General features: G+C 36.2%; 2 protein-coding genes across 4 annotated transcripts; both read right to left on the bottom strand.

Annotated features, from left to right (window-relative positions):
* Positions 1-1758: 1758 nt before the first annotated feature.
* Positions 1759-11760, bottom strand: LOC127945132 (cysteine/serine-rich nuclear protein 2-like). The gene is made up of 5 exons (XM_052541725.1): positions 11059-11760; positions 6844-7013; positions 4354-4616; positions 3940-4236; positions 1759-3633 (listed from the first exon to the last, which is right to left on the bottom strand). Exons 2-5 carry the CDS (start codon positions 6998-7000, stop codon positions 2776-2778), a joined length of 1575 nt encoding a protein of 524 aa, XP_052397685.1. The 5' UTR covers positions 7001-7013; positions 11059-11760; the 3' UTR covers positions 1759-2775.
* Positions 11761-12493: 733 nt separating this feature from the next.
* Positions 12494-24554, bottom strand: LOC127945134 (transcription factor CP2). Of its 3 annotated transcripts, none has more exons than XM_052541727.1 (17): positions 24245-24554; positions 23717-23933; positions 22817-22968; positions 21859-21935; positions 21583-21688; positions 21040-21146; positions 20495-20647; positions 20246-20356; positions 19775-19863; positions 19548-19596; positions 17774-17815; positions 17418-17511; positions 17067-17157; positions 16146-16252; positions 15805-15947; positions 13841-13892; positions 12494-13731 (listed from the first exon to the last, which is right to left on the bottom strand). In XM_052541727.1, the coding sequence occupies exons 2-17, from the start codon at positions 23836-23838 to the stop codon at positions 13694-13696; spliced, it is 1533 nt and encodes a 510-aa protein (XP_052397687.1). In that variant the 5' UTR covers positions 23839-23933; positions 24245-24554; the 3' UTR covers positions 12494-13693. The 3 variants fall into 3 exon arrangements, with proteins under 3 accessions (XP_052397687.1, XP_052397689.1, XP_052397690.1); XM_052541729.1 differs by having other exon boundaries at positions 23717-23929; positions 24245-24548; XM_052541730.1 differs by lacking the exon at positions 17774-17815 and having other exon boundaries at positions 24245-24548.
* Positions 24555-25327: the final 773 nt, after the last annotated feature.

The raw sequence follows: 25327 nt of genomic DNA, 5'->3' as shown, positions 1-25327 counted from the left end.
TGGTCTCAAATCTGAGTTCTTAAAAATTAGGTGATATGGAAAACAAAAAAATACATCGGACTAAAAAGATATTTAGCATTACAGCTACATTAGCACGTGCAACATTCAAGCCTCCTTTTAAAGGTATTGGGTTTTAGACCAATGGACGGGTGGATGTTCATAATTATGTCAAAAATATGAACAACAAACAAGAGTCTCAGTTTGGTCAAAATCAGGCCCTTCGACCACCATTTTTAAGGACAAGTCCATTTCTAGCTCAGACACTGCTACAAACTAATTTGAGTGCAGGAATGTGTGGAGGTGGCTTATTTTTCTTATGTTCAACATAAAAACAGAAATAAAACACACATAGCCTATACATTAAGATAAATCAGTAAACTGAAACAAAGAGACATGATAACATACAATGAGGCAAAAACGAATTAAGAAAAACTATAAAAGAAAAAAAATACTTCTCGTTTGATTGGTCATTTGCAAAATTATTGCAGATTTAGATTTGAATCAACCTTAATGCTTTACAATGTTAGGTCATATGAGGATGCAATCATGCTAACAAATTCATGATTAACCTCAAATGCTCTATTTTAGCTAATATGATCACATAATGAAGCATCTCCTTTACTCATGAATTAAGGGTGTTGTAAGGATGAGTAAACTTGAAGCAGTGCGATAACAGCAACATTTGCATTTACAACCAACTGTGTGGAATTTTAACGTCTCTTTTTTTTTCTCTCTCTACATATATTCTACATATAGTGTTAATATTAATATGCAAAAAGTAAAATAAGAGCACAGTTTGAAATATGATGACCTCATACTGCACTTAAAAACAGGTTCATCTCACAAATCAGCATGAATCTTTCTGGCACACATACAAACACTCATACATACTGCAAAAGGACAATTTTCTTGGGTTCCTTACATTTAAATAATTTATCAACATCACAAAACTCATACTATTGAAGACATCATTTTTTATGTAACCAATCATATGACTACTTTGTCTTTAAAATTAAACAGAATTGAACAGAAACAACTTTAACAGAAAGCATCTTAAGTAATTGTTTTACAAACTTAACATTATCCATATTCTAAAACAAGGGATGAGAGAGGAATGGACTATAAAAATACAACAGAAAAGAAGAGGAAGGATAAAGAGGTGCGATAGATGGCCTTCACATAGTTTAAATGTGGGTTTGGACATTTAAAATGAGGTGCAATGTTTACAAAATTATAATCAGCCTAACTTAAAACTAAAAACTGTGGGCCTATTAGTGAGATGAACTAAAAAGGCTAATGAGTAAATCAAAATTACAATATATAGTCTCCTCAAGATCTTCTTTGACTTGCCATACAGCACATAAATGCCTACATGATGTATAAGATCACCTTGGATTTTAAGTACTGGGTTTAAATGTTAAAATTATATGGGACAATCTCACAAAATATGTTAAGAACAACACAGTGCATAATTTTTGCACAAAATAAGCAATTACATTTTAAAAATCTAAAGTAAATGTTTGCATTGTGTCATTGTAAATTAAACAGATTTTCACCCAAAGTTCTTATTTCTGTCAAGTTTACTACTTGATAGTGGTAAAATTGTTGTAAAAATGATTGTAGATGACAATACTCCTTGTCCTCGCCCCAACAATACAAAGCGGTGGTAAATAAATAAATGTCCATGAATTGGGACGTTAGGCTATAGCTTCAAATGGTGTCAGGTCAAGACTATGATAAATCAGTAAAGAACTACTGTGCAGATGGATTGCACATTTATTAATCTTCCCGATCCCCTCTCAGCAACTTTAAACAAATCAAGTTTTCAACGTGCATACAGAGAACAAGTAGCTTTTTCACTCATCTTCATGCTAGCTCTTAGCAAAGCACTTGTACAGTACATGAAAACCAAGTATTTCCTGGATTCTTGGGTCTATTCACAGGAAGGATGCTACAAGCAACACCCTCTTCTAAAATTAGCAACCCCTTTAGTTATCATTATCCATATGCTTATTACTAATGTTGTTTTCACGTCCTGGAAGAATTCCCACAATTATAGGATTCCAAGTATTAAAAACTATTCAAGGCCTTTGGAATATTTAGCAATTACAACTCTTGAACCTATTAATTTTATAAAAGGTCCATTCCAAGGTTAATGTAGTGATTTTTTGTTGTTGTTGTTGTTATAAGCAACAAAGCTGTGCGTGAATACATTTTGGCGTTATGAGCATCGTTACAGAAACCGTATGAACAGCTGAGAGTTTTCATCTCATAACTGTGGTAATTTGAACACATGAGCAAAGCTTCAATATGTACCATTCCTGACGGTGCCATTTAGTTGTTGGAGTGCAGTATCGTAAACTCTACAAACTGGAAAATCCATACAAAGGCCTGGATAATCCTGAAAATGCTTGTTCCTCGACATAAAGGCCACTTTTTCCCCACTAGCATCAAGTAATAAACGGATACCATATTAGAAAAACAAATACTTGCTGTCAGGATCTCTGCTTTTCTTGAGTTTTTTTTTTTCATTTTTTTTTTTTATAAATTATTCTATTTTTCATTTTTTTAATAACTTATTTTACCATGGACAACCTACTTCAAACACAGTACATGCTCATCTCCAGCTAAATTGGATACAAACCCATGAAGGTAACTTGTTTCTTTAACGTGTAATAACATTATGCAGTCATGTAACATATCGCACTGTTTGGAGTAGGCTCTCTATGAATTTAATGACTAACTTGTGCAAAACATCTGCAGAGGTGATGGGCTCTACACTTCTGGAGGAAGTTGTACTGCCTTTTCATCCAGTGACAGGCACTTCTCAGCGCTTTCCTTTTCATTTGAGGCCTGTTCAGGACAAAGTTGTTCTTCGTCCCCATTCTCGAGAGGTGGAGGTACTTCAACAGACAAGCTCTTGGCCGAATCCTGCCTGCAGGTTTCTTGTTTTTGCCGTTCACTCTCCATATCTGGATCCCCACCTTCGCTCACCACCTCCTCTACTTGTGCAGGAAGTGTCTCAAAGGTTGCGGTCTCTACATGACCTACCTGATAATAGAGGACAGAAGCAGGATCTTTGAGCAGCCTCTGCTCGGTCTGTTCATCTGCATGGTTCTCTGTAATACACAGCAGGGTGGCACCTTCAGGAAAAGGCCCTTCTAGAAGGACTCCCTCAACACCTTCCATGCCCTCTATCCCAGCTTGGCTGTTAAGGGCGCCCTGCAGGAGGCAAAGGGTTGGCTCAGAGGTGTGCGCCTCCTCGACCTGATGCTCTTCTTGTTCCAGTCTCCTTTCCCATTCCTCCGCACTCTGTAGATGAAGTACAGCGGTTTCATTCTCTCGCTCCAGGCTGTCGCACTGCTCATCTTGCAGCTCCTGAACACCTTGGCTTTCCACCTCCACATCGGAGTCCAAGGGAGAAAGAGACAGAGATGGCGAGGAGAATAACTCGATCTCTTCCCCACAATCCCCTCCAGACCTAACACCCAACAGGCTTCTCTTTTCCAGGTCAAGTTTCATGATAGTGTGAAGATAGTGGGTACGCACACGAAGAGGGTTGAACTCAACGCGGCCAGCTGTATTACCACAACCGTCGTGGGTGCAGCCACATGGAAAGGACATCCGATCCACCTTTGGAAAAAGGTACAAGATAAAGAGCATGTCCTTTTATTTGAATAGGCAAATAGACCAAAGCTAGGGGTATCTGTTCCTGCTTCTGGAGGACCACCTTCCAGCATAGTTTAGCCCCAGTCCCAATTAAACACACCTGAATCAGCAACTCAAGTTCCTAAGGATCACTAGAAATATTCAGGCAGGTGTGCTCAAGCTAACTCTACAGGATGGTGGCCCTCAAGGAGTAGGATGGTACACCCCTGGGTGAACTGGAGACAGCTTGATAGTAAAATGTCTAACTTCTGAGACTACCAAGTGCCGTACCTGGCACTTAATTCCAGCTTGGCTGCATCTGCAGTACCGAGGGTCGCAGTAGAAGCGGCAGTCACAACCACATTCCTCCCGGGACAAACGTATGGAACGCAGCTCAGCCTTTTCTCTGGCATCTATACGGGCAATTCCTGAGGCCCTCAGTAGTGCCCGACGCCTCTTGGTTGGAAGAGGCTGCAGGAAGAAGCAATCGTCTACCTCTACACGCTCAACGTCCAGATCCTCATCGGATATGTCATCCAGGGTAAGCAACTCAGCTTCGGGGCAATCCACAGTTCCATTCCGTGTCAGCTGGGAAAAGTCAGGTAAAAGAGATCTTAAAATCAAAACAAAATGGCTACCCTACAGCAAAAACAGAATCATGTAGGAACAACAGAAGCTAGAACAGAACAATGACAAACAACTAACCTTTAACTTGCGAGCATTGAGTTTTTCTTGCCGTAGATGTTGACGCAGCACATGCTTGTGGCTGCTCTCTTGTTCTCGTGCAAACTCGCCAAGGGTGTAATGTCGTATAGTACAGTGATGGCGTGCCATGCCCAGGGAGCTGCCACCCTGACTGGGCACACTGGTAAAGCCCTGCCTTCTGGAGAAGTAATAGACTGTCACTGCGTCAAAGCGTACCTGCTTACGACCAAAAGATGCTTTGTGTCTTCTGAGAATGGAGTGGGCTATAGAAACAAGATAAAGAGATCGTGTAAACAATAATGTTTTGGTCTATTGCTTTAGTACTCAACCTACACCTCTCACTTTATCCCAAAATGGTGTTTAAGAGTTTTTCATCTCAAGGTTTGCTGCATTAGCCACAATGACCAAGTAAGACATGTTCGTTGGTCCTTGAAAAGCATTTATATAAAGGAAAACTAAACCTTACTCTGACCCCTATTCATAACCTTTCACTAACATCTGTGGGAAATAATTAATTGATAAGTATATATTTTTCCATAGCTACGGTGCAAGACTAACCCTACCCTTAAACCTACACCTAAATCTGATTGTTTAAAAGCATTGTTGCTCCATTCTGACAACGATGTTGGTCCAGAAACATCTATGGATGAGGGTAGGGCTGTCACGATAACAAATTTTGCTGGACGATAAATGGTTTAATTAAATGACCTGGTGCGCTTGCGTCATTCTGAAAAGCTGAAATGTTTTTGACTAGATGTGGTGCGGACGGGCCTGGAAAAATTAGCGCGTTGGACTGCGTCGCTTCCATTATGAGCGTGCATACCGCATTTGAAATGACGTACTTGAGCACAAAAAAAGATGTGATATGTGTACGGCCTATTCATCTGTCAAAATGTTTACTTTCGGTTAATGGTTAAACTGTTAATACGAGCATCCCTAACTGGCATATAAACATAATATACAAAATTAATTAATTTTAAGCCACACAAAGTCAACATGTTGGTATTTCTTGCTCTGAATCTGCCATAAAATAAAAGTTTATTGATCTTTGAAAAGGTGTACCTGCGTTATTATGCCATTACCATTATATTAGTTGAAACTAGTCTTAGAACGACAATATTATTGTTTATTGCGATAATTTCTTGGACCATTTAATTTTAATTAATTTAATTAATTAATTTTGTATATTATGTTTATATGCCAGTTAGGGATGCTCGTATTGACAGTTTAACCATTAACCGAAAGTAAACATTTTGACAGATGAATAGGCCGTACACATATCACATCTTTTTTTGTGCTCAAGTACGTCATTTCAAATGCGGTATGCACGCTCATAATGGAAGCGACGCAGTCCAACTCGCTAATTTTTCCAGGCCCGTCCGCACCACATCTAGTCAAAAACATTTCAGCTTTTCAGAATGACGCAAGCGCACCAGGTCATGTGAAAAAAAAAACAACTCAATCAGCTTCCTTCGGGGTTAAATTCAATGTTTTTGAAAAATGGGGTGCACCCAAACACTGCAGTTTTTTTACTCTTTAAAATAAATCTTGTAGCAGAGTTACAGCAAGAGTTTTTCAGTGGTGGAAATCCATTACTGGAATTTCCTTGTTGTAACTGAGATCATAGCTGATGGATGCTTAGCAACGACAGTCGCCTCAGGAGCGCTACTGCCCAAGCGCTTTGGAAAGAAAGAGAAAACGATGCGCGCGTGTGTGTGTGAACTCACTGGGCTCGTTGACACGCAACTACACGCATACAGATTTATTTAGCTGAGCAAGCCAAATGAAGCGAGTGAAAAGTAAGCCCATTTTGAGAGAAAGGGCAATGAAGTTACTTGCAAAATATGCTACGCGGTATTAAAATAAAGCAGTAACGTTAGTGCAAGTACAATGCAATATCACTTGAGATGCAAACATCCACAAGCAAATGAAAGGTGCTTCCCAAAGCTGGTCTCTCTAGCGAGACGTCATCTCTTTACTCCCGGGACATCTGTGCCATCGGAGATGGGGTTTCTTCCGCGGGCTGCGCTCCAGACTCCACATCATGACGTGTTACATTTTTTAACACAAATTGAAAAAAATAAAAGGACTGCGGCCTAAAAATTTATCAAGCTCATTTTTTTTTATCGTGCGATTAATTGATTTATCGACAATCGTGACAGGCCTAATGAGGGTCTTGTAGCTCTTACAAACACAATAGAACTTCCAAATTGGTTGAAAAACTGACTCAAGAGGTTATCATGTTCCACAGACTGTCTTAATACTATATTTCTGAATGGGTACCTATATGTAAAATTAAGTAAATAAGCTTATTAAGAAACTATTGCACTTGGCGCTGAAATGTTGTGATTTGCAATTGCTGCAATAGTGGAATTGTTATATGTGTAATTAGCTCAGGGGCTAGGAACAAAAAAACGCTCCTTCATAACTTACGTCCAAGACGTTGTTATAATAATGAAATTATAAGGCTAACTTGTGGTGTGCTCTTACGTGTGAGAGAGCTGGAGGGAGCATTGAGACTGTCGCAGCTATCAGCGCTGTCACTGCAAAAGATGTCATCATCCGAATCTTTGGGTGTGGAACACGGCGAGCCACTGTCCACCTCCTCGAATCTGCGCTTCAGGCCACGAGATGACACTGTCTCCATGGAAACCCTGCGTCTGGAGGCATTATAGATTAGGTAAAAGCTTTGTCTGACAGACTGAAAGAATATTACTGGCAAAATGTAAAAACATAAACGATCATGATTTAAGAGTTTGCATAGCCAGTAGGATATGTATGTCCAAGAGTGGCAGTTTTACTTGAACGCTTCTAAATGCACATTCTTATACAATTTATATAATAAACAACCAAAAATACTGTACGTATTTTATATATATATATACTGGAATATATATAATTTTTTGTAAATCAATTTGGTGCGGATCTTAATTGCTTATATTGTAATATTATAAGTATTCTATATATTGTTTTTTACTTTAACATTAATAACTATTACCTTTTTAAAACTAAACTGTAATATTTCAAATAGTGTTAGATTTATGATTTTAAGTTTTACAAAATAAATAAATAAAAAATGAATTGATTAACACTATGACAAGGAAAAACAAGTGAAACTTGGCAAGTAACAGAGATTAATCAATCAACGCCTGCAGTGCTAAATAAAAATACCTCATTCTGGAGGTCAAAGTGACCAAATATAACATGCAATCAAAAAAAGGCCACATTCAACAATCTGGAAGCTTAGGCAACATTACCTATTTTGCTACCTAATCCTTGACATTCACTTTCTCCATCCAGCATGAAAGTCCTGCTTAAAAATCATGAAGCCCGCAAACGTCACCATGGTAACTGGTTTAAAGCAACAGCCATGGAAAAACTGCTTCCACATTTTGGGTCTCTTTCACCTCCATTAAAACCGTTGGAGCCTTACAAACAACAAGCCTTTGCAAGCCGATGACAAGACCGGTTCAGTCAAACCAGAGAGGTCACTCAAGGCCGAGTCGGGATGTTTGATCAGACCACCTCCTTAGCCCGAGGGAGCGGTGTAATACAACTTCTTTGAGCAGCTCCATGCCTGATTTATTTCATGATTAAACACTATTTTTAAACAGTCAGTGGCATTTTGCTGGTTTAAATGAGAACAGTTTGGCAGTGGCTTTGAGGAAAAATCAACTTTTTCCATGTCAAGGAGAAAAAAGATGACTTGTGAATTATGACTGACAATTAAACTCAAAGCATAATGGATTTAGTCCCACAGATTTGTGAAATCCATAATAAATGGATTTGTTTTATGGAAATATCATTAGCCTGACCCAGCTTGGGCATATGAATGTCTTATTTATAAATTTTTCATTCATTCAATAATCTGGCATGGTAGTCTTGAATTCCAGCCACATTCATGCCAATTACTGATCGCTGGCAAAAAATTAATTGCAACTTTGAAGCATCAAAAACAGCTGCAACAAACATCAGGATGATGAAATGAAAGCTGCCCAATTGAGTATCCACTACTGGACACACAAGGCGATGCTCTAGAAACTAGAAATGCTAAGAAACAAGTCCATTTTTGCCCGCTGTGAAACGGACCTCGCTTTCATGTGTACCTTTTATAATTAATGCTACCGTGGTGATGCAGTAAAATACACAGAAATTATGTGGTGATGTACAAGTAAGCCACTAGCACAGTGTAATACAGTATGGCAATTACTGTGCATTCAGTGAAGCGTGCCAAGATTTCTCCTCGGACTCAAAGCCAAACTTAAATCATGTCACTACTACTGGTCACCATCATGTGCACTCATATGGTCTAACATACATATGCATATGCTAAAGCAATACACTTACATGCAAGCAATGACAAAAGAAAGCTTTGCAATGGTACCAAACCAAAAGATCTGCAAAGGTTATTAATAAACATCTCATCCCAACCCAAAATGGTGGAGATGTTTAGGTAGATCACATGTATATAAAACCTAAATAAATAAAACAGCTGAGCAAGTTTGGTATAACAATTAGTGGTCGACCGATATTTCACCAAGGCCGATATATCAGCCATATTTTGGCCTTTTTCAAATATCGGCATTGGCCCATACGTTTTTCTGCTTGGCCGATGTGTTCGAGGTGAGACCTTTATTTTGACAGCACTGGGAGCGGCAGCGCCTGAGCGCACACAGTGCTCTCACTCGCTCTCTCCTTCGTCATCATCGTTTACAGTTCTGTCTAATACGGATAGAAGTCTGTCTAATAATCAGAACGGTATTATAACGATTGTTTTTATATTAGTTCTAGTAGTAAAAGAAAGGCAAACATTATACTTTCTTGTTTGAAGTCAGCATGAAGCACATACACAATTTAAACAAATCTTTAAATGACTAATGAACATTTAATTTCATTCGTGATGGTCAGTACGACTTGAATGATTTAAACTTTGAAGTCATGATTTCAAACTATGCTGTGCTTTTGCTTTTGCCCGCTGTCATATTCATGTCATTTTCTGTGTGTGCTGTATGTAGGATGAGGGTTACCCTGGCTTTTTTTGAAAAATACAATTCCCAATGCACACAAACTTCCCAGAATACTGAGTGCCCTGTTGGTTACAGTGTTAACTTTCTTTTTAATTATATTTTTATTAAATATTTATTTGTGAAAAATACTGTCATCTAAAGTATGTTTCTTTCACAGATTTATTTTTTAACCCATTGTCAAAAGATTTAAACTTTCTTAAATATTAATTATAATAAAACAAAAAAAATATCTGCTTTATATCGGGCCCCTGCTTTACAAGATATTGGCATTGGCTGTCAAAAAACAATCTGTCAACCACTAATAACACTGAATACTTTTCAAATGAAAATTATTAGATTGTGTATTTAGGATAAGAAAATGTTTGCATATTCCAAAGATGTCCTGTGGCTTGGTGGTAGAGCATTGCCTTAGCACTGCAAAAGGTTGTGGGTTCAGTTCCCAGGGAACACACATACTGGTTTAAAAAATAATAAATAAATAAATAAATAAATAAATAAATAATGTATATCCTGAATGCACTCAAAGTCACTTTGGATAAAAGTGTCTGCTAAATGTAATATCCACAAGGATATATGAAGGAAATGGAGACAAACTAACTCGTTTCTGAATGCAGCAAAGGTCATTTAAAAGCAGAGAAGCAACTGCGAAGCTGAAATATGTTTGCATACCTCCTGACACACATTCAGTGGCCTATTTGAGGCGAAGTGTGAATAATTACCTTACAGTACTGACTACACATCAGCTTGTTTGACTGGTCTGCACTGAAATAGCTTGTCCTAGACATATGACACATAAACATCACTAAATCTGCACCGGTGACATTGCAGTTTCTGGAAATGCAAACATTATTCCCATTCCATGGACGCATCCATGCACCACTTCTATGCACAATCTGAAGATGTTATTTAAAGAGGTTTAGCAAAAGCAAAAAAAAAGGAGTGGAGTATTTAATACAATATTGTATCACATTTACAAAACATGTACATCATACAATATGCACACACGGTTTTAAAACATGACTGCATCATACACTGCACTGGTATAATTTATTCCTTTAAACTAACTAGTATATAATTTTATTTTAATAGTGTTTAAGAAATATTAGTAAAGAAACAAATTGCAAATATTTGTCAGTTAATTCTGAAGAGATCTACAGTTCTGTGTGTTAATTAAAATAACAATTAAGTACTAGTGATTCTGGTACAAATACTGGTGATTAAGAAGTAACTAATATAGTACTAGCAACAAATCCAGTAAAATAATAAGTTAAAGCTCATATTTCTATAGAACGCTATTCCAAAAACGGTTACCAGTACTAGATTAATAGCTATTAGCAAAGAAAGAGTGTGCAATGAAACACTACTAGTAAAATAAGCAATAGGAAGTGCTAGTGAAACATAAAGACACTGGTTCTTTTAAAGGAATATGCCTAAATGTTGAAAAGGCTTGCCATAATGCATCCCGCTATGATTTGGATGACACATCACATATGATCTATCCCATGATTTTGTATTCTTTACTATAAAAAGCAGACAGAGGGTCTTATGACAAAGCAGAAAATGCTGTGTTGCAACCGGTCTAATGATCAACCAATTTTTACTAGTTTTTTCCTCGTAGGCTGGGCTGTATGAGAAAGACAGGCAGAAGTGAAACACAAAACCTTTCTCATAGGCTTACCTTAGGCAGAAACAGAGAGCCTTTAAACCGGCGAAGCTGTCGCTCGATCAGTGCTTCCTTAATTTAGACCTTTTTTTTTTTTCTTTGGGGATTTTGAGCCTATTTCAGCTTTAGACTTCCACAAGGTTACAAGATGACAGACAAAAACGACTTCAGCCCATCGAAATGGACAGAACAATAGAGAAAGAGCAGTTTCTTCACGAAGATATAGTGGTGTCCGAACATTTAAGCATCGTAAACAATAGATTTTAGTCTTGCCATAGACTATAAATGGGGGTTTTGTGTATCAAGAAGGCTATGCGGGCATTCAACGTTGCAGTCAAGCTCTGTAAAAATTAAAAACGGGGCAGACGAAGGCAGACAATGACAATTTTCATTAAAAAAAATTTACTAATCCCGGCGCAGATGCATCAAATAAATGCAGATAAAATATTTAAGTGATCCTTAAAACCAAATAGACCAAATAGAGCCGAGACTTCGGGGTTTTTCCACTCCGGATAAGTGGTTGTGTTCTGCGCTACGTTTAGCCAAATCGCAACGTTATATTTCCACCCCGAAGGAAAGAAGAAAGAAAAAAAATGATGTGTAGTATCTGTCGGCCCGAGGACCCTACGGGCCTCTCTTCTGCCCCGGTTTGTTACAACGTAACAATAGAGGAAGGAATGCCACACGGGACACATATATACTTATTGTGACGTCAGGGACGTGCCGGCTTAAAGCCTGCCGGGAAATGTAGTTCTAGAGTGCCTTTTGTTAGCATGGGAAGGTACGCTGTCTTGTTCGACAGGAAAACGGATACTGTTTTTCTAAGTGGTTATATTTGGGAACAAGGTGTGTGTAACAATAAAGGGCAACTGTATCGCAAACAAACGTCCCATTTGTGCCATTTATGCTAGGCTAGCTGGGCCCATTTGTAGTCCTCGCTTTGGTTTCTTTAGTTTTGTTTTTTACAGCTCGGTTTCCATGGAAACTAAGTGGGTCGTCTTTAAACTGTAGTCAAACACTATTATCAAGAGAGTGATAATGAAAAAATAATTAAAAGTATAACAATATAGCTATGAAAATCTCACAAAGGATGTTAAGAACATGCTAGGGTCACATTCGTCTTTAAACTCAATCTGAACATCACAGAACAGTGTTATACTGCAGATTTATATACAAACATAGCCCTTTATTTTAGTAATTTTATCATTTTATTTTTAACTGTCATAAAAAAAAATCATGTTTATCATTTTCTTTATTCAAAATGTATTTCTTGATTGACGTGAAATGTTACACAGGTAAATTTTTTTGTGAAATTAACCCAGGTAACCAAAGTGTTTTCACGTTATAAATGCCCATTAAAATTGTTAAGTGCTTAAAATTGTTTTAGCCACAGGGTTGTGTGAGAAAAAAGTTAATGCAACATACAAAAAAATAAATTAATAAAAACAGCTTGTTTCAAGGCAAGTAATTTTAATAATTGCAATGACATGGTAAAGGGTCACAACAGATAATACCTCACGTCTTTACCATCTTGGTCTGGTTTGTGTCTAGCACTAACCACGGTTACCATATCTCATGCAGTGCAATGTTTCTCCCCTTTACCTGACCTGAAAAGATAGTAGATAAGTGGTCATATCAAAAAAATAAAACAAAAAGAAAATAAATCATGATCTCTCTTATACCATAAAATAGTACTCTCGCAAGCCGGACATTTGTAAAAATTATTCTAGTATATGCAATGATGAAAAAACAGGGAGAAGGTGTTAAGCACGATGTAAAAAAAAAAAAAAAGACACACATATATAATGCCCACTGCTGCTGTTCATCACCTGACTCTAAAATGAAGTGCATTTGCAGCAACACCTGAAAAATCAGCAGGGATCAAAGCTACTGAACCTAATATCATGTCCAACGATCACACTCTCATCCACAAGGCTTAAGAAATCAACAATTAACTTATGAAAAGCATAATTCACGCAATGCTTTAGTCAAGCTGCTCGTTGTGAATCTGCCACAAAATCTGGAATATAAAGGGAATTTCATACATCCTTTCCCTCACAACATCTGTGATCATATCCAGATAATTCGCTAAACCATTTCTGTAAAAATTGGGGTGACACATCGACATAAACTTCCACTTTTGTTGTTTATAAAGCATGTTCCACTTCTGTTGTGTATAAAGCATGTATTCATTGAGCCCTGTAGACTGCACTTAACTTGGGACTATAGCATGAGCAGCTAAAATACTCTCGGGAGGTGACATACAGGCAGACAACACCAAATAATAATGTATGCCAGCCAGTTCTCTCTGTTTAAGCCAGTAAGGCCGTAGCACATAATAAACATATTTTTATGCCTTTAAAAACAGCAATAAAGCAAATAAATGCAAAGTTAGTAAAATAGATATTCTGTAACTTGTTTTGCAAGTGTAAATGGGAAGGGGTGGAACAAGGCAGCACACACTCCACGGATAAAACAGTAAAGGTTTTAAAATGCATAAGGTGCCTTTTATCCTTTCCCATGATCGCCTCCATTATTATTCCAACCCAAGCGATCTTCGGTAACGTCCGGGAAAGTGTGCACGGAAAGGGCTCTGGGTTGAATCTTAAGAAAAACAAGGAGCCTGTTCACTCCCCCACATCCTTTGTTTTCACTTCAAAATGATGTGATAGCCATCGTTTGTTTCAGCTGCAAATTTAATCGAAAGAGTGCAAGTTATAAAACAGAGGTTCCCTAGAAACAAGTTTAAACTTGTCAATACTTTGAAAAAAAAAAAAAAAAACTGGCTTGCTCATACCTTTCATTGTGTCCAGGACAAAACACATCTCATCTTGAAAGTTCTGAATCATCTGTTTGAATGAGAACGGAAAGATTACGTCAGAAAAATAGAGAATAAGAGATATTACTTAAGTCGCGAATAAAACGGAAGTAGCCCCAGATCTTTTCTTCTGCAATGTGAAATCACATTATCGAATTTAGAAAAAAAGGGAAAAAAAATTTTGTAAGATGGTCAACTATTTCGCAAGTATGATGAACAGCAATAGATGGACGGATGCTGTAGTGCAGGCACTTGTAGCAAAGTAGTACTGGCAGTTGTTGTTGGAGATTCTTAGTGCTCATTTCCGTTCTTTCAATTGCTTTACGTATGTTCTTCTTTGTTTCCATTGTTTTATGCCGCGCACAAATGACATCGCTGTTGACCGACTTACACCACATCCTAGTACATACTGTCAGTGCAAATGCAACCCTTTAAATGGTACTTGGAAATAGTTTGCGCAAAATCTTCCCGGTACTTTAGTACTGTACATTTAATTTTGAAACTAAAGCGATGCAAAAGGACATAAAGTGTGGAAATAGCTTTAATCTACCCCAATATTAAGTAGCAATAAAGTTAAAATTGCATGGGAAAATGGAGGGTCACAGTCCTGGGATTACTAGCATGCCTCTTTGTTGTGTCCTTGAATAAACTAGGTGTTAGAGGATGAATTTCTAAGTTCAAGAAAGCTAATTTCAGCAGTAAACTGATCCTTGCCAGGCCTGTAAAGTGAAGGGAATGTTTTCATAGTGAGCACAGGTTAGTGTGAGAAACATTAAATTGTGTAAACCAGGGGTTTCCAAACATTTTATCAGCCATAACACTTGGATATAAATACATTTACTTAACAAACTCCTAAGATTAATTATTATTTCAATAATTTAACAATACATTCAGGGTTCTCTCTTAGTTAACTGTCAAATCACATGAGCCAAACGGATTAAAATATTTAATCTTTTTTCAGTAAAACTTTTTTTTTGATCACTTTTATTTAAATCATATACAGCTGCACAACATGGCAAAAGTTTTTTACACTGCAATTATTTGGCCATGTATGCCATGTATTTAACAGTGATATGATTTCATCTCATATGAAAATCTCTCATATCAGGGTCTTTTTTTATTATTATTAATTTTAACTTTATTAAAGACTAAAATGATTAAAGACATCCATATAATACTGTGGTAAATTACAGTTGTACTGTTAAATGAAAATAAATCTGATTATTATAAAATTGTCTTGTCTTAAATGGATAGGTCGCAAAAAAATGAAAATTCTGTTGAAAATTAATGAAATGAAAAATCAATCACCATCAAGTTGTTCCAAACCTGAATTAATTTCAACGGTTGATGGTTCCCATCGACTTCCATATTGTTATTTTTTTTAATACTATGGAAGTCATAAACTGTTTGGTAACCCATATTCTTCTAAATATATTTTATGTTTAACAGAAAAAAGGAAGGTTTGGAACTTTAGGATTAGTAAATGATGACAGAATTTCATTACTGAGTGAACCATCCTTTTAAATACTTCATTTCCAAAACCTTTTAGTAAGATTTTAACATTTCAAGCTTATATTTTGGGGAATATTGGTGAAATTCTGTGAACTTGTTTACAAAAATTTGGGAAATTATGTAAATGTGTAAATAAAGCGACCCAAGAGGACACAGTGGTCAAAAAACACAAACAAAATGCACAAAAAAAAAATCTCTGAAGCACACAGTGCAAAAGACTATGCTTAACTAAATCTAAAAATAAGCTATATTGTTATTTATATTTTATTTAATTAATTGTACAGTCTCATTTGTTTATTTTAATTTAACATTCCATTTAAACATAAGCTTTTCACTCAAGAACCTCCTGCACTACACTTATGAATCCCTATGGCTTCACAAACCACATGGCCTAAACACTGAAGAAAAAGAAATCCTGTAGAAGTCCTCACCTCATCACTGACTAACACATGGATACCAGTGGGTCCCTGCTTGAAGATCTGACTGATCTGGCTTGGAGAGATGCTGAAGAGCTGAGCCAACTTTTCTGTCAGTTCCACAGCTGTCAACTCCTCCAGATAGATGGCATGATACACTAAGATGAAGGTAAAGAAACATGAGACATTAACTAACAAAACATAGCAGAAAAAAAGGAAAAACACAAAATAACATCTAGTTCCAATGGTCGCAAAAATTGATTACATAATATCACAGCCTAACACGTCATTCCTACAAATACTTTAAGCACAAATGTAATCAAGTGCGATCTTGATATAGCTGATGTTAAATTCACCGAAGAATGTGTTGCTAGACCCGTCTCCGTTCTCATGTTTCTGGTGCTGTTCACGAGTCTGTTGGGACTCCTGGCACACATAGATGGTGAGCCTTGGACGGACCACCCTATACAAGAACGTACACAGCATTAATGTTGATTCATAAGATGTAAACATCAAAAGCCAAGAAAAAGCGAAACATGGATGCTAAACAGAAGGATCTTTCTAAATGCACAAATGTGACGAATCACCGTTTCCACAAAATAATAGGCAGCACAAATGTTTTGCTGCAATGGCTGCTGAAAACTCAGCTTTGCTATCACAGAAATAAATTAATTAAATAAATGTATGCATTTAGCAGACGCTTTTATCCAAAGCGACTTCCAGTGCGCATTCAGGCTAACATTTTTACCTAACGTGTGTTCCCTGGGAATCGAACCCACAACCTTGTGCTGCTAATGCTCTACCACAGGGTGGTAATGCTCTACCACAGGGTTATTCAAATCTTGCCCTGGAGGGCCAATGCGGTGCAGAGTTTGGCTCCAACCCTGATCAGAGTCACCTGCCTGTGATTTTCTAATGATCCCAAAAATATTGATTAGCATGCTCAAGTGTGTCTGACTAGAGTTGGAGCCAAACTCTGCACCGCATTGGCCCTCCAGAGCAAGATTAGAAAACCCTGCTCTACCACTTGAGCCACAGGAACATAAAAAATAAATTACATTTTAAATTACATTACATTAGCAATAGCAGTTAGTTGTTTTTATTGAATGAGTTTTACATCAGAGTTAGATTTTTATATTTTTGAAATTAATTTGAGTTAAACGTTTTAGTAATTTTCATCTATATCTAATCATCTAATAATGTTTTATTTAAAGTAACAAAAATGTATTATGGTTTTAAGTTTAATTAACTAGAATATTCCTGTAACAGACTCTTACCGTCCTTTGAGTGCATTAAACAGCCGAATGCCATCAGCAGGTCCACAGATCTGGATGACATCCTCTCGGGTCAGTTTTAAAAGATCGGCCCCTGGGTGACATCAAAGGACAGTTAACACACTCACAAGAGGATTCTTTTATACTACACTAAAAGGTGATACTGAATAAAGAGGCAGATTACATTTTTTCTGAACACATTGTGATAAGAGAATGAGATTGGAGAGCATGTGTCATCTAAATGAGAGTGATGTAAGGACCGGTGTGGCACTGTATGGTTGCTGAGTGAGCAGAAGCCTAATGTGAGAGTTGTATGGAATATGATGCACACTTATGTAAGCCTCGTCCCTTTACCCGAGAAGTTTGAGAAGAGACGGCAGAATGGTGAAAAACGGTTTCTATGGAGCCACTGCTGTGCTTCCTGTGGTGTTGCTGTGGGCAACAGATTCTGTTTGTTCGGGGGCAAAGAGAAAGGACAAAATAGGCCTTAGCACACGGATCATAATCAGTCTGTTTCCCATTGTATAGTTCCTCTACTGAACTCAGACACTCCCCTTTAAACTGTCTGGACTCACTAAACCCATTTCAAATCTGAATCCGGATTTTATTAAAAGATTTAATACAACTTAAAAAGCTTTGCACACCAACCAAGAGTTACCTTTGGCAAATAAACATTTCAACACATTCAAATAGCAAATAAATGCATGTACCTGATTGCTTTCACTCTCTCTTCTAAATAGGTGGGACGACAACTGTAAGGCAGAACGTCTCTCAGTTTTAAAATCTCAGATTGTCTCAAGTGTCTCAATCATCTTGTTATGAGGAAGCATGTGGTGACAAACGGGGCTTATACATTACGAATAAAAAAAAAAAAAAAAAAGCTAAAACCTCGTGTAACATCAGCCTATAAACTAATGCAAAAAGAATGTTTTATCCATTAGTCGGTCAGCAAGCAATCATAAAAAAATAAGGGAATCAAGATCGATTTGTTAAAGAAAAAAAGTGCCAAAGCAATCGATTATTGCAGATCAGCCTGTAAACTTTGATTTAAGGCTTTACATTTAATTTGTTCCCTGTCTCTAAAAAGTCTCAAGCTCACCAAAGCTTCATTTATTTGATCAAAAATAGAGTAAAAACAGGAATATTGTGGAATATAATTAATATTTAAAATAACAGTTTTCTATTTGAATATATTTGAAAATGTCATTTATTCCTGTGATGGCAAAGCTGAATTTTCAGCAGCCATTACTCCAGTCTTTAGTGTCACCGATATAATTTTTTTCTTCTTCAGTATTTAAAGCCTTTGTTTGAAATGCAAATCTTTTGTAACATAACAAATATCTTTACAGTCACTTATGATCAATTAAAAGCATCATTGCTGAATAAATTTATTGATGTCTTTAAAAAAGAAAACTTAACATAGCCCAAACCTTACCCTGAACAGTAGTGTATGTTATTTTTAACAGATATATATTAGGGCTGGGCAGTATTATATTTATTTATATATATATCACACGCATACACATCTATCTATCTATCTATATATATATATATATATATATATACACACACACACACACACACACACACACACAGTGTGTAACAGTAGAAATATGTCAACCCGTATAAAATATGTTGTTTTAGTATTACTGTAGCATGCTTTAAAAATTGCAGAAAATAATAAAATCACATTAAATACTTAGCATTATAAATTATTGAATCTACTAAATAAATTATATTATACATTTATTTACATATAATAATTATATTTAAATATATTGAATTACATTTATATTAAACAAATATAAACTGCCCACCCCATCTCGATGTTCTATTATAAACTATTAGATTTAACAAAAATAAGCTAAAAAGGGCAACATAGTGTATGTGAAATGTGCTAATGAACATACAGAAGCAGCAAAAAATATTTTACAGCTATTTTATAATAGCACCTGCAATGATATGAATGGAAACAAAGGGTCGTTGATGCACTACTGTAGAGTTTTCCTGAGATTATTAATGTACAGGGAAGCATGGAGCATGCCTTACACACACACACACACACACAATACTGAAAAGCAGCTATTGACTGCCCCTTTTCCAATACAGCTCAACTACTTAACAAGTACGTAGATATTAAAACCAGTTATGAACTAAATCCCACTCAAATGCAAATGGAACACAGATAAGTTTGCTTATACAAACATTATATATTGTTCAAATAAGAAAAAGCAGAATGCATAAATGTTGTAAGAGAAGAAACACAGAGAACATTGGAATTAATCTATCAAAGACCATGTCTCAGTGTAATTGCAAAGTAGTTTGCCTATCAAATGTGTGTGTATATATATATATATATATATATATATATATATGTATGGACAGAGTGATGCTGATCCTGGAATGTCAATAGAAATGTTTAATGAATGTTACTGGGAGCAGTGGATCGTAAATATGAGAGAAGATAAACACAGTCACACTCACATCAGCTAACTGTGCCACAGGCTCCGGCTGGAGAGTGGGTGAACCATTTCTGCAAGACAAAACCATAAGCCATTAAATTAAAGTTAATCAGTGCAAGATATTCCAAAGAAGACCAATGTTTGCATAGTATTTAATCAAAATAGAATAAATTGCATTATTTTCCTATTCAATATTCTACTTCGCTTTAGCATTATAAAGCATCGACAACGTTGACGAATGTGTCCTACCCTTCTATCACAGGAAAGCTGTTTTGGGAGCTGTTGAAACCTGGTGATGGGGAATTGTTGACATATGTAATCTCAGGCCATGGAGAGCACTAGATAAATACAAAACACCAAATGTCATCATCATATATTCAAATAAAGTGGAAAAAATTCTAAATCTTAATTATAATAATAAAAAATATACATAAATTAAAGTCTCTAACTATTATTAAAGACAAATTCCGTAATTTAATGTAAATATTAATATCAAATCCAGGCTTTCCGGACAATAGAGAGAGCTGAATCAATACAACACACACCAAAAATGATCACATATCAAATATCAATATAAAAGATTCAAACACAACAATAATGTTATAAATATTATTTTATATAAATGTTATAACATTATAAAAACGTCTAAATTACAGATTCAATCATAAATATGAACTATCCACGGCAAACCCCTTGCTTTCCAATCAAGCAGATACACACCTCAGTGAGAATGGTGGTTTCATATGAAGGCTGGTATTTCTCCTTTTCCTGCGGTGCTCGTTTCTCCATTTTTTCTCTGTCCGTTTTCTGCTTTCTGTCCGCACCTTTAGGCTAAACAAACCTTGTATTAGAATCTAATTTTCTAAGATCTTGTTTTGGTTGTTAGATTGTACAAAAATGATGCTGCACTAATGAAAACTACTTTCATTGTCATACAGAAAATGCTGATCAGAGAAGGCCTCAGCCCACCTTAAAAACCTTGACTTGGCAGCTGGCGGAGTGCAGATGCTCGGTGTACTCCCCAGCCTCATTCTCCTTGAAAGTGTCAATTTGAATACGGAACGGCACTCCCTTCTCACCTCCATGCTTGCGCATGGTGAACTCTGTGCTTATACAGTGGACCTAAACAAAAAGGACAATAAGTAACAGTGACTTGTATTAAAAAAACATAGAAACTGTCTTTGTCAATGGAATTCAGTGTTGATTTAGACCCTACAGGCTTTGAAAGTACGGACAAAAACAGTTGAAACATTCCTCAAAATATCTTCTTTTGTGTTTTCAATAGAAAGAAAGAAAGTCATGCAGGTTTGTAACTTGAGAGTGAGTGAATTCTGACAAAATATTGAACTATCCCTTCAAAAAAGAAGTCAAAATCCATCCTAATGAGGAGGTCAATGGTGAGTTAAATTAAACACACACTCAAAAATGAAACCTCATGTTGGTATTTTTAAGGCTTCAATTACAGTATATGGGAAAGTTGTTCTTAAGGTTAGCAAAAAAGCAGTCTATGATACCTGAATAAACACAGAGGTCCTTGTCGAGGGGTCCCAGAGGAACTCCACGGTGTTGAGTTGTGTAGGGTTTGCCCTGGGATCGACCACCCCCACTGACATCGGGATATCTGAGGATTTCAGCGCAAGCATGTTATTACTTCTAATAAAGTCCTGCATTTCCACAACACTGTTGTGGTGTGCGATAGATATCGTCTACGATAATATCGTAATTGTTGTCGAAACGATAAACGATTTGACATTAGAGTATATCGCGAAAAACAAACGAACACCCAGAGAGTGTATGCATAAACTTTCTCTGCCTGATTTAGACTATTAAAAAACATTAAGATTTCCCCCAAATTCGTTTTTTATATTTATATCATCTGTTATAGTTACTATTACATGAAGAATGACTTTTTTTCTCTCCATAGATCAGGAGATATTTTATCATTATCGTACACCCCTAATCGGTACTGTTTATTTTTAAGTGCCAATTATTAACAATCATCTTATTACTATACTACTGATTTTCACTTTCTGTTAGCAATGGGTTACAGTATTTACCTAAATCAAGGATCCTGTCTCCGGGCCTGTTCCAGCGCCAGCCCTCCAGCTGCTGGTGTTCAGTGTACTGAAGACGGCGATCGTGAAACACAACCCGGATGATGCTCTGCAGGGAGTAACCGCAAGAAAAACAGCAGTAGAGATATGATTCATCAAGCTCTCTTCAGATAGATTAAGCAGGACACTCAACAGCTACAGTGATTCAGCCTCGATGCAAGCACAATCCTGTATGTGGGAAGCATGAATTTCAGGGGATGAGAAAGAACAGATCCTCACCTTCACCATTTTCCCATTGATCTCAGGAAGCTCCTCCATTTTTCGATTGTCCAGCATTCGAATCTCATAAGATTGTCCTGCAGCCAATAGGGAATTTATTTTTGAGCAATACCAGTGAAAACATTTTGACACCTGTTTGTTTTTATTATATTGCTTATTATGCTTCCCTCTGTAAAAGAATGTGGAATGGATCAGTTTACGGTTAAATTCCATTATAATGTAAAGTTGGAAGCTCTTACCTATCATGCATCAATGAGAATGTATAAAATCAAATATATAATTCAGACTTTCCCATACAATAAAAGAGAACTTGGACAGATGCTGGTAAGATTAATATAAAATATGAAAGATTTGATTTGGATAAATTTTTAAATATAATATATTAATTTCACTGCGAAGCATAATCATGATCCTGTAGAATTTAATTGAGTATGCTGTATGCTTTTCTTGTTATAATGAAGGTTGAAAACAGTTGTGCTACTTAATTTTTTAACAACATTTTACTTTTGTAACATTATAATGTCTTCACTGTCATGCATCCTTGCTGTATAATTAATTTCACCGAAAAATTACATAAAAAAATACTGACCTAACCTCGTAAATAGTATTGTAATTTCAAGTCTTCAGAAACTCTTTTAACTTAATTTGTTGTTTTAATAAACTCAATAATGTCTGTGTATTGCACTATAAAATGTATTCGAAGTCATAAATAAAACAGATTATTGGAGCACATTTTACAAGAATTTATTATTTCAGTTTGTCTAATACAAAATGCCATGTTTAATTTAGTGTGTCTTACTGTTTCTCTGTAATTGTTTGTGAAATTTACTAGTAATTTCTAAGGGGAAATTCTCTCTACACCATTGTTTTCTTTTAGTTTAATAGACTTAAATGAACTTTCAATATAAAGCTAAGGAAAAATGTTGAGATGTTCTTCAGCCAATGTTGCTGAACAGACCTTGATTGAGGTAGGTGAGTGTCTCATCGTGTAATTTGACGGCAGGGGAGGTCGCGGCACACAGTACATACTGGAAGGGAAGGATCTTATTGTCACTTTCCGGAGGTAAATTAGATTCCTCCTGCTTAAAGATGGGGAGAGCTAGCACATCACTGCAAAACAGCACGTGAAAGAAAAGAGTGAAAAAAAAATTTGTTTTTCTTTATAATACAACTACATTTCAGACAAGCTTAAAAGGCACATTTCTAAAGCTACTCAAACATCTGGGAACAAATCATCAAAGACGACAAAGCAGGACTGGAAGATATGATTTATAACAGACGACTTTGTTATCTGGAGACCAACTACTGAGGCTAGACAGAGTGACTGCATATCATCATGGGAATGCATTTTACTTTAAAACCATATTTGTTTTATTAACCAGCAGAATAAAATATAACACGCAGACAGCGGTCATGTCATTACTTAAATTTTCAAACATATTGAATTAAACACTTCACTGAACCCCCACACTTGACAATATCAGCACAAATAGACCTGTACTATTCTAAGTGGTTAATTTTCTGCACAACCGTTATGTAAGGGAATACAAGATACTGAGTGTGCCTCTCTGGACGGTCAGACACTAAATGTGCCAAAACACATTGATCTTGATATTTTAAACAACAGCCCAGGAGAAGTTGGCATAGACATAGCCCTCATGTAAAACATATTAAACAACACTTCTCAACAAGGTAAAAATAAATAAAAAACACAGATCAACTGAACATACAGTATTTTAAAGAGCTGTAATTGAAAAGAAAAATGCCATCTGTTAAGCCCCATATGTCTCTGTACACATCAGAAATCATTTGAAATCTAAACATCCCTGAAAAGGAATAAGTTAGTGCACAATCTCACCTCATGCTGTAAGCACCAGCTCCGAGCTCTTGGCCGATCCCTGACAGACTGGCATCAAAGTCCTGGACCAGACCAGACTCAATCACCTCATCGGCCAGGGGCAGTTTCAGAGCCCAAGCCATGACTTTAGACGTCCAATTCAAGAGAACTTAGGAGGAAATGAATCACAGTCCTGACAGTCTCCCTTTGGCTTTTGGGGATGAACACAGACACCTGTCTACAGAAAGAGGCAGAAGCCTTGGATAAACGTTAGATCAATTATGTATTTATTTGTAAGGTATACAACATTCATTCTGAAATGGAAACTACGTTTTCAGTTTTCCAGTTAGAGAGAGATTTTAAGTATTATTACTAGTTCAAATATAATATTAAAGACGAAGACAAATGACTTTTAAATTCAGAAGCACGTAAATTACCAATCTTATTTACACGTGACAAACACATTTATTAGACTACATAAGTCAAATGGAAGCAAATACTTAACAGATATAGTTTTATCATATATTGCATAATAAGAGTGTAAATTACCTCTGACAGCAGTCAGATGAAGAATGATGTAAAGCCCATCGTCCTTCTTTTGGCAAGACAACTTCGTGTAACGTTAGCTCGAAAGAAGAGATTATTTTCTTTCACCGAACGCACTAGAAAGTGTCGACGCTACGACAAATTTGAAGAAAATTTATAGGATGAGGGAAGAATTAATTTTCTTTAAGTAAATGTCTTCTCTGTAAATTCACATGTTTATTTATCTGTTTTGTAGAAATAGCCGTAATATCCGCAGTAGTCTTCCTCACTATCGGCTGGAACAGTTAACGGCTCAAGTGTACTAGCGGCCCCTATCGCTCTGGAGGCGCATTGTCCTTTTACCTATGACATCAAACAGCCAGAGACGGAACAGCGGCCCTCCAAATCATTTCTACGCGTGAGCCATAACAAGTGGCTTTTCTTATTGAGAAATAACTAACACAAACAGAAATTATACTTTAAATAAAAATTCTTAATAATTTAATAAGAAATAATATAACACGTATGTTTATTAATAAATAAACAATTTAAATTATATGCTATTAAATTACAAAACAATAGATACATTCCAAATAAAGACAGATTATTGATTTCAGGGAAGGCTATAAATGCAAAAAAATATATATAGATAGCAATGCAATGGCAATTTTATTTCTTGAATAGTAAAAATAGGTTATCAGTGCTATTTTAAGGATACAGAAACCATAAAAATTTAAATAAAGAAAATTTAAAACCTTGGATCGAAAGAAGAGATTATTTTCTTCACTGAACGCACTAGAAAGTGTCGACGCTACAAAAAATGTGAAGAAAATTTATAGGATGAGAGAATTAATTTTCACAAATGTGCTATATAAATAAATGAACTTGAACTTGAACTTAAAACCTTGGATTGCCCCCAGTACCATCATGCTTTTCATTTACGGCATTTGTTAGGAAAAATATCATTTTGAACACATGTATTTAAAATTAACTTGATCCACATACTTTTAATATCTTCGGGTTACTTTTTGTGTGTTCTGAGAACTAATTTGTGAACTTAGTAGTCGCGGTATGATGAATATAATCATGACTGGCAAGTCAAATACA

The sequence above is a fragment of the Carassius gibelio genome, chromosome A23 (assembly GCF_023724105.1).
Source record: "Carassius gibelio isolate Cgi1373 ecotype wild population from Czech Republic chromosome A23, carGib1.2-hapl.c, whole genome shotgun sequence".
Taxonomy (NCBI): Eukaryota; Metazoa; Chordata; class Actinopteri; order Cypriniformes; family Cyprinidae; genus Carassius; species Carassius gibelio.
This window is presented reverse-complemented; position numbering and strand designations above follow the sequence as displayed.